This window comes from Entelurus aequoreus, linkage group LG11 (assembly GCF_033978785.1).
Source record: "Entelurus aequoreus isolate RoL-2023_Sb linkage group LG11, RoL_Eaeq_v1.1, whole genome shotgun sequence".
Lineage (NCBI taxonomy): Eukaryota > Metazoa > Chordata > Actinopteri > Syngnathiformes > Syngnathidae > Entelurus > Entelurus aequoreus.
Genome location: NC_084741.1, coordinates 23,618,190 through 23,628,489, shown reverse-complemented (window position 1 = coordinate 23,628,489; position 10,300 = coordinate 23,618,190). Strand labels below are relative to the sequence as shown.

At 35.9% G+C, this 10,300-nt stretch overlaps 3 protein-coding genes across 5 annotated transcripts in view; 2 read left to right on the top strand and 1 right to left on the bottom strand.

Moving 5' to 3' along the window:
- Positions 1-6,706, top strand: part of meox2a (mesenchyme homeobox 2a) — an 18,287-nt gene extending 11,581 nt beyond the window's left edge. The window contains exon 3 of the mRNA XM_062062717.1: positions 3,853-6,706. Coding sequence (XP_061918701.1) covers positions 3,853-4,071 — 219 coding nt within the window. The 3' untranslated portion in view covers positions 4,072-6,706. The remainder of the gene's footprint in view (positions 1-3,852) is intronic.
- The window catches only part of sostdc1a (sclerostin domain containing 1a), a 137,670-nt gene extending 128,093 nt beyond the window's left edge, over positions 1-9,577 (bottom strand). The window contains exon 1 of the mRNA XM_062062719.1: positions 9,456-9,577. Coding sequence (XP_061918703.1) covers positions 9,456-9,481 — 26 coding nt within the window. The 5' untranslated portion in view covers positions 9,482-9,577. The remainder of the gene's footprint in view (positions 1-9,455) is intronic.
- agmo (alkylglycerol monooxygenase) overlaps positions 9,161-10,300 on the top strand; it is a 225,284-nt gene continuing 224,144 nt past the window's right edge. For all 3 annotated transcript variants that reach the window (XR_009827738.1, XM_062062713.1, XM_062062715.1), the window contains exon 1: positions 9,161-9,599. Coding sequence is in view for 2 of the 3 variants with exons in the window: in XM_062062713.1 (XP_061918697.1) it covers positions 9,480-9,599 (120 nt within the window). In the remaining variant the exon portion in view is untranslated. The remainder of the gene's footprint in view (positions 9,600-10,300) is intronic.

The window sequence follows — 10,300 nt, the reverse complement described above, 5'->3', positions numbered from 1 at the left end:
TTTTTCTAACTTGCATCATTTCCACATTTTTCAATCGAATTAAACCATATTCCACTTTCAACATATTCCACTTATCCTGGACATTTAAACTATCATTTTTTCAAGTAAAAAAATAATAATCCAGGAATTTCCATAATTCCCGTTTTTTCAAATTCAATTTCAATTCCACATTTTTCAACCCACTTCAACCGTTCCACCGTCCAAACTTTCCTCTTAACCAGGACAAAAAACTAAGTTGTTTTTCGAACTGGAAAATTTCTCGGTTTTCCCGAAATTCCAGGAATACCTTAATACCATTTCTCAATTAAAAATGTTACTACTTCAACGTTTCTCAGCCGATTTGAAAAATTCCAACACCGACCATTTCAATTCATTCAGACCATTGAAGTGTTTTACCATTTTCCAAAAATGTCCAGCTTTTCCCGAAATTCCCAAATTTTTGGAAATTCACATTCAAATCAATGGGACATTCTTCAAAGTTCTTCAACTCCCACATTTTCCATCTGATTCAAATCGTTACAACTTCAAAATATTCAGCCTGTTTGGGAATTATGTGCCCTACTTCAACAATTTTAGAAACATTTTAGGATTTCAGTTTAACTTCAGCATTGGAGCATTCGCACGCAATCCCTTCAGGAATTGCCTCACCTAGTTACATTTTAGTATTTTTATGTGGCATCCCTTTGCACTTTTTTTTAAAGGTATAATCCCTATTGTAGTATTTTATGCATCCTGCTGTGTTAAAATGTACAAGTGACAGCGCTTTGCATTATTTACAAAATTAAAAATTAAAAAAAGTTATGTCTGTACAGCACTTTGGCCAAGTGGGGTTGTTTTTAAATGATTAAACTAAACTAAATACATGTTATACTTTTTAAATCAAACCAATTTAAATTTAATTTAATTCTTTTTTTTTTAACAATTGCTTATTGACATTTTTCGACAAAACAGTTAGGAAAAACAATACAATACAACAACAAAAAATCAGTCAAATAAGTCCAAGCAAATATTGATATCAAGCCGAAGACGACTGCATTTCCGAATGGCCTCAACATGGTGCAGTAATACACAAAAGCAAACAAAGGGCTCATCAATCAACCACAATTCGACCACATTTCAATCGGGGCGAAACAGATTTGATGCATGTTTTATACCAAAGCAAATCCACGGGAAAGAAAATGTTTGATAAGTAATTTTTCTGCGTGCAAAATAACTAAAAACAATAAATCTGCAAACCTTCCTGACACAACTGACGTGGAAATGAACCTGTTGTGACTCCCTCGCCAGACCAGCACCATCGCACTGTGAGGATATTCTGCAAAAAGTGTATATTTTCTTATCAGTGACGGAGCAGGAAGGGGCCCGGAATACATTTGTGGTAAAAGTTCATCTTAAGTGCCCTGTCATTCATTAATTGATCATCTCCACGCAAAGCGAAGCCCCCCCACGGATCGCGTGGCCCTGGCGTGTAATCTAGGACACAAACGTTAGCAGCATTTGCATAGTTACTTTATGGTCAATAAAGTGCGAACATTCCACTCACATTTTAAAGGGGAACTGCACTTTTTTTTGTTTGTTTATCAATCACATTCCTTATGTGAGACAAGTTGTGTTCTTTTTTTATGCATTCTAACTCGTAAATAAATGCTAGCAAGAGTCAGCTAACAAAGGAGCCAATGGAAGGTCGAGTCCGCCTATAAAAGGCTTTTAAAAACGTCTAAAAACCGCCATTAAGATGTTATATACACACTGTAAGTATATATGTTGTGTAGTAACAGAGACATTAATAATAACTTGTAATATTGATGTATTTTGCTAATATTAAGCATACGCTGCACATTAATTAAAAATGTTTCCAACAACATCACTGATTAAAACTCATGAGAGCCACCAAACATAATAACACATCACTTACTGTACAAGGTATGCTCTCACTGGGAGGTTGACTGATGGGATCGTTGTATCTTCTCGTTTAGACAAAGAATTAATTATAATCCTTGGTTTAAAAAAAGGTGGATGCAAACGAGCGTCTTTTCTTGTCTTTCTCATCATCTCCGGGTCTAAATTGAGTGTCAAGGTTGACCACCTTCTCGATTTATGGCCACATCCTTCTCCTATTCAGGCATGATTTATAATCTAGAATTTCACCAACTCAGAGGCGATGCAGCAGCTCACCTGTTTAAAATGTTTGTATAGCAGAATAAGCTCGTTAGCTCTCTGTGATCAATGCGCCACTAAAAGTAGTTCCTCGGCGTTAGCACTTATAGTAACAATATCGCTAATACTTGGTTAATATTCAGGTCACGAAATGTAAATGGAGTATTGTTGGCGCTTTTTGGATCATTTTTATAGTGGGTTTTATAGCTGCATTATCCAATTAGCTCCACTGTCAGCTGACTTTTATTTACACATGAACGCATTAAAAAAGAAAAACATAGTTCCACTTTAACAGCAACGTCATGCTAGGTTAGCATATTTGCGGAATAATCAAACGTACAACTCCCACCTCCTTATTGGCAGAACTGTATTTTAAGATATGTAGCAAAAGCCTGCTACAGTCTGAGTACAACAAAGTGAGGGTTTGGAGACACATTACAGTTAGAACTTTATTGAAAAGTCCCTTCTGCTTAATACAGGAGCGTTGATGAGAGTCCATTTAAATTATTTAACATTTGTACCCTTTTTTACGACTGGCAAAGCTATAATTCAACAATTTCCCCACTTGGTGGCACACTAACTGTGCTTCCATTCTGCTACTGCTTCAATATACAAACCCCAAAACAAGTGAAGTTGGCACGTTGTGTAAATCGTAAATAGAAACAGAATACAATAATTTGCAAATCCTTTTTAACTTATATTCAATTGATTAGACTGCAAAGACAAGATACTTAACGTTCGAACTGGAAAACTTTATTTTTGGCAAATATAAGCTCATTTGGAATTTGATGCCTGTAACATGTTTCAAAAAAGCTGGCACAAGTGGCAAAAAAGACTGAGAAAGTGGAGGAATGCTCATTAAACACTTATTTGGAACATCCCACAGGTGAACAGGCTAATTGGGAACAGGTGGGTGCCATGATTGGGTATAAAAGCAGCTTCCATGAAATGCTCAGTCATTCACAAACAAGGATGGGGCGAGGGTCACCACTTTGTGAACAAATGCGTGAGCAAATTGTCGAAACAGTTTAAGAACAACATTTCCCAACGAGCTATTTCAAGGAATTTAGGGATTTCACCAACTACGGTCCGTAATATCATCAAAAGGTTCAGAGAATCTGGAGAAATCGATGCACATAAGCAATGATATTATGGACTTTGGATCCCTCGGGCGGTACTGCATCAAAAAGTGACATCAGCGTGTAAAGGATATCACCACATGGGCTCAGGAACACTTCAGAAAACCACTGTCAGTAACTACAGTTCGTCGCTACATCTGTAAAGCTACTATGCAAAGCGAAAGCCATTTATCAACAACACCCAGAAACGCTGCCGGCTTCGCTGGGCCCGAGCTCAGTTCCTAAACGTTTACTGAGTGTTGTTAAAAGGAAAGGCCATGTAACACAGTGGTAAAAATGCCCCTGTGACAACTTTATTGCAATGTGTTGCTGCCATTAAATTCTAAGTTAATGATTTTTTGCAAAAACCAACTTAGTTTTTCAATTCAAACATTAAATATCTTGTCTTTGCAGTCTATTCAATTGAATATAAGTTGAAAAGGATTTCCAAATCATTGTATTCTGTTTTTATTTACGAATTGCACAACGTGCCAACTTCACTGGTTTTGGGTTTTGTAGAAGTGCGCTGAAGCAAACCTGTAGGTGGATCCTAACCGGCACCTGTTTGTGTTTACAGGTAAAAGTGTGGTTCCAGAACCGGAGGATGAAATGGAAGCGCGTGAAGGGCGGCCAGCAGGGGGCGGCGGCCCGCGAGAAAGAACTGGTGAACGTGAAAAAGGGGACGCTGCTGCCGTCAGAGTTCTCCGGCATGGCGGCCTTGCGTCACTCCACGGACTCCCTGGCCAACGACGACAGTCACGACAGCGACCAGAGCTCTGAGCACGCTCACTTATGATCGCTTTGGCATCGGGAAGGGGGAGGCCGGAGCAACATCGTCGTACAACGATGCTAAATAAATGTGCAGCCGAGTAGCAGACGTACATATCATGACGACGGAAGTAAGAATGTTGTGAATGTGAGCTTTTGGTGACGTGAGCGGTGTAAACATTCCATGTTTGATTTGCACTGCTGGACAACGCCAACATGCGGGTGACATGCTAGTCATGGAAACTGGCCCCGCCCCCTTCCCCCCCCGGAGTCTTGTGTGTGACATGAGGGTGAAGAGATTTTGGTGATTGCAGCATCAGCGACCTCATCGCTAAAGTATTTCTGATTCTGATTACTCAGAATAGACGTGCTTTTCTCTTAGAGAGGTCAACATTTTGTCGTCCTCAGTGTCGCACTCCTCATTTTGCTGTCCATTTACTAGTGATGTGCGATACCACTGATTTTTTTACCGATCCGATACCAAGTAAAATTCAGGTTGGTATTTGCGATACCTATCCGATACCGATATACCGATACTTTGTGCAAATATACCGAACGTGTCTGCTAAAATTTAGAAAATTGTGTATTTTCAAGTAATAATATATCAAAAACTATCAAAAAAACTTTCAGAATTTAATGAGAAAAAGCTGAATTTTCTAAATTAATAATTAATAACAATATAGATAAGTAAATATATATTATATATGTTGTTTTGTTTTTTTTTAAATATCAAAATGGTACCCCCATACTTAACTTTTCAGAATGCGTATCCAACAAATTAAAAACTCTCAAAATAAAAACTAAATATTTTTAAAATATAGACAAAGTTTAGTTAGGTAAAAAATAAATTTTAAAATTTTAAAAAATTACAACCATAGTAAACACTATTAAATGTGTAACTGAACATTAATATTTTCGTACTGGCAGAATTTTTGACACACTAAGTTATGCAGTTACACAACTGTATATTTAATATTTGTATTCTATTTTTACATGGGAAAAAAACAATAGTAAAAATGTAAGAAAAAAAGAGCAAAAAAATCGGTATGTAATGAGAAATATGCTGAATTTTTTAAACTAATAGGTCATAATAATTTACTTAGTCACCTATAAATACATATTATGTTTGTTTTTAGCATTTTTTAAAAATAAATATATATCCACATGGCCACCCCATACTTGACTTTTCAGGATGCGAAAAAAGTGGAAAAAGACACCCATGATCTAACACATTAAAAGCTTTCAAAATAAAAACCAAATATATTTAAGATATAAACAAAGTTTAGTTAAGTAATTAAAAATAAAATATTAACTTATTAATTAATTTGAAAAATTACAACAACCACAATAAACACAGTTAAATGTGTAACTGAACATTAATAGTTTCATACAGGCAGGATTTTTTTACACAGGAGGTTATGCAGTTACGCAACTGTATTATTATTATTTTATTCTATTCTTACGTGCGGAAAAAAACAATGGTAAAAATGTAAGAAAAAAGAGCAAAACTAATCGGTATGTAATGAGAAAAAGTTGAAATGTTCTGACCAATAATTAACAATAATATACTTAGACACAATATTTATTTTGAGCATTTTTTAAATAAAAAAATATCAATATGGTTTTCGCATATTTTGACTTGTGGCACTTGGTGGAAAAAGTTTGGACACCCCTGAACTAATGTATCAAAAGTATTTTTGATTTGAGGATCGATATTAGAGCATAAAGATTTGGTATCGGCGGTATCGATATTTCAGTATTGATTCGCACATCACTGCCATTTAGCAGCTTGACAAGCTTTCATCACAATAAACACACAATAAGGCTGGCCAATTCTGCAAATGTTGCAGATACCGATACCAATATGTTTTACTTGAAAATGTTCAAGCTCCTTGACTGATTTTGTGATTTTTTTTTCTAATAACAAAAAAACCAACAATGTTATCACGTCACATATTTGTGAACAATTCAACATGTTTGAAATACAACAATATAAGACAATGTAATAATATCAGCAAAATAAAATGATTCTCTTTTATTACATTTGGTTACAGTTGGAGCAAAATAATCAACAAAAGCCATTGTAAAGAATATATACAATCGAGGTATCCTGATCCGATATTGATATCAGTCCAGGATCAGCAGAAAGATATCTGATTATAATCGCTATAAGCACTCTGATACTGTACAAGCAGCCCGCAGAGTCCAAACCTGGATAGTTTAAAGTAAACATGGTAGGCTACAGGCTACTAGGAGCTAGCAGCTACACAACGGCCAAGCACACAATAGCACACAAGCTAGACATACATAATCAGTGTCCTTAATTGAACAATATTGCAGTCTCAAAAATCAAATTTCTTCATACATACAATTATCAAATAATTATACTTGCATATTACTTACACATACAAAGTCTCCAAGGCAGAGGCGTATTAGAAAGTATTCAGTAACAAACGTGTCCACATCATTCAACTTGAGCCAAACTTCACGAATTAATGTGGCCACTAGGTGTCGCCGAAAGAACAACGACCACTCCACTTCAACTTAAAGACCGCATAATTCCAATAAATAAATAGGTTAGTATTTTTAATTTCTACTATTGTTCTCCTTTTGACTAATTTCACTTGATTAAACCTTTTCTAACATCCCAGACTACAAAATAATACAAGTATGAATGATTTAAAAAGTTTGGACAATGAAAAAAAGTCTTTTTTTTTTTTTTTGTAAGTAAAATTGGTACAATTTCTTCTATTTACAGTAATCCACTGTAAAAACAATGACTTAAATAACACGGTAAAAAAAATGGCTTCACAGTCTGAAGAATTTTACCGTGGTATATTTTACATTTTAGTAATTCGATGCAAAAACCAGCGTAAATTTGACAGTAAAATTCTGGCGACTGAGCTACCAGTTTTTTTTTTACCGTAAAATCGACACTTTTTTTTTTAATACTGATAATAATGCTATTAGGGAGATTTTGTACACTGTAAAGACACACATTGAGTTAGAAATGTAAAAATGTTTGAAACCTGACAATACAGAGGGGCTGTAAATCTTTGGGCACCACACAATTTGATTCGATTCTTACGGGGAACGATTCGATTCAGAATCGATTCTCGATTCAAAACGATACTCAATTGAAAATCAATACTTATTAATAACATTGGGTGCCAGTTCTATGATTAAGTACATTCCTCTATAAAATATATAAACAGCGCTGATAAATGTTTATATCACTTAAAAGAAAACTAGTTTTGTTGAATCAAATTCTACTCAAACATGTAATAAAGTCAAATACAAATAAGGCAACAGGAGAAGTATACAACATTTCTCTTTTCTGAGATAAACAGGCTTTTACATCAACAGTAGGATTTTCCTAGCTGGACGGGACAGAGTTAAAAATCCAAAATAAAGTAGTTTTTTTTTTTTAACTGATTAAGAATCTTTACAAATAAGAATCGCGATTCATTTGAAAATCTTTTTTTTTTTTTTACACTCGTCAGTGTGAAACTTGTTCTGTATTAGTCATCACCAGCATGTTGAATTAATAACTGATCAAAATATACAGTCAATGATGTGTGGTTCATAAACAACACTGACGATGACTTGAAATAAACTGCATTTTTTTCAGGCAACTGTAATACAAAAAAAAAAAAAGTTCCAGTAGAAACTTGCTGATTTTACGACTAATTTCTCCTTGAGACTGCAGCATGCTGTGAAGGTGCTGGGGTTGGCGGCGAGCTTCGTGCTAAGTTTACAGTGTTTGGACTCCTGGCAGGACTCCGAGAGAAAAGCTAGAAAGGATCAAATTCTGCTCCTGCGTGCCCGAGATGAAAATAATTTCACGGCCTGATCTCATCTTTCGCCACGCCCAGACCGAGCAGGACAATTTCACCTCCAATTTTGGGAAGAATCTGCATTTTGTTGTTGTTGTTTTTTTGGGTGGGTGGAGACTTGTGAGTAAGAAAATGCAATTAGAAATGGTCATTAAATGGCAGTCATTTGCGCGTCACAAGGTTGCATGCGCTCTCACGTTTTCACTCACACTGTGAAAGGTCGATTAAGTTAAAGTTAAAGTACCAATGATTGTCACACACACACTAGGTGTGGTGAAATTTGTCCTCTGCATTTGACCCATCCCTTGGGAGATGAGGGGAGCAGTGGGCAGCAGCGGTGGCCGCGCCCGGGAATCATTTTTGGTGATTTAACCCCCAATTCCAACCCTTGATGTTGAGTGCCAAGCGGGGAGGTAATGTGTCCCATTTTTATAGTCTTTGGTATGACTCGGCCGGGGTTTGAACTCACAACCTACCGATCTCAGGGTGGACACTCTAACCACTGAGTAGGAATGTGATGCAAAACATACAACGATAATGTCGTCCATGGTGACAGGTGTTGTATTAAACATATAACAACAAATACTCCTTTGCTTAGAAATCCTGTTATCAAATGGCTTATTCGTTGTAGCATAATTTGGAGTTTTCGGGGCAATTTCTAATATTTATTTGAATTGTAAATGTATTTTTAGGAAAAAGTATGATAAAATACACCAACATAATTTAATTGACAAGAAACCAATAAACTGTATTATTAAATGTGTATACAGTTACACTTGAAATGATTCAAACCCCATTAAAACTTGTGTATATTCAGAGTTAAAAAGGTTATAAGAAGGTGTAGTTTGCAGTAAACCAACACAACAAAAACATGTCAATAGCCACACAGCTTGTTTGTACATTATGACAATAAATACAATAAGGGGGTGAATCATTTACTTTCAAATAGTATGCAACCAACAACTCCTTCAATAACACAAATGACGTCATCAAATACTTGACAGATCAATACCCAAACAAATGTATGTGAGCAACTGAAAACTGGAAGTAATGAAACCCAAACTAACATAGTAACATAAATCCATGGAAGCCCGAATACCCCAATGGTCAGTCATAGTTATGAGGTGAAAATACGAAATTATGAGATACGATGTATGAGATATGTAGAAATATATATAACGGCCTTCCATACAAATCAAGTGTTCACTTTATTTTTCAGCCACAGGACTTCTCGCGAGATTAAGGAGGACACGTGACCTAATTGCCCGAAAAGGTTTAAGAGTCAACAACAGTCATGAAAGTTAGCATTATTATTACCACATTATAATTGGTATTATTATTATTATTACATTATTGTTACCCCAGAGTGACTTATTTTACAGCGCGTGGACACTTGACTCCCCTTCCGGTACAACTATTAGACAGCTGACCTACTTTGACTGCCCCCTGGCTTTATAAATAAGGCTCGGCGGAGGAGCACACAGCGGCGGCGGTGCGACGGTCGACGCGCAAGACAGAACTTCCCTCTTCGTTCTTCTTTTTTCTTTTTTTCTTTTCTTGACTTCTTATTTCTTACCTGGGCAGGTAAAGTCGAAACATCATGGCGGGCAGTGTTCAGTTCGCCCCGGCCATGCCGGACATCCGTGCAATGTTGTACCTGCTGTCGCCCAACGAGTCGTCCTTCGAGAAGGTAGAAGAAGTGCCCGAATATGTTCATCAGGTGGGTGCAGACACATGACGTATGGTTCCCCTCACTGTCACCCTCAGGCGGTGTGCCCCCAAATAACCTTCGTCTCACTTATTTAAATTAATTTCATAACTCTGTTAGGGTAAAATATAACATGAACAAATGCTTAAATAATTTAAGCAATTATACATTCAGGTCACAACATTAGGCACACAACATATACATATAGAAGCTGTGTAAACAAGTCTTGTGCACTTACAAAATGACATACTTTTTTTCAGTTTTCATAAATAATGACATTATCTTATCTGTCCTGCATTGAAATATACTTAATTTTTTTGTATTTTAATTGTTGAAAGAATAGTCATCAGATGGGTTTATGTGCGTTAAATTTATTTTGTTCACGTTTGTTTCGTATACATTTACAATATAATACGTTACATATTTTGTTTAATTTCTTCAGAGAAAAGGAAAGCAGAGTTTATTTAATCCCACACCTTTTCAAATCATAGCAATTACTAACCCATATGTTGACTTCCTGTTATTATTTTGAAATTATAACAAAGTAATTTTGTAACTATTAAATTGGTTGTAAAAATATTGACTTTTTGAAAACGGCTCATGCAAACATGCAATTAAATTATCCAAATGCTGAGCACATGTGACAGGAAAATGTTGAAATAAAAATGCTGCAACCACGTAAATGCTGCAAAAAAAACCACACACAAGAAATG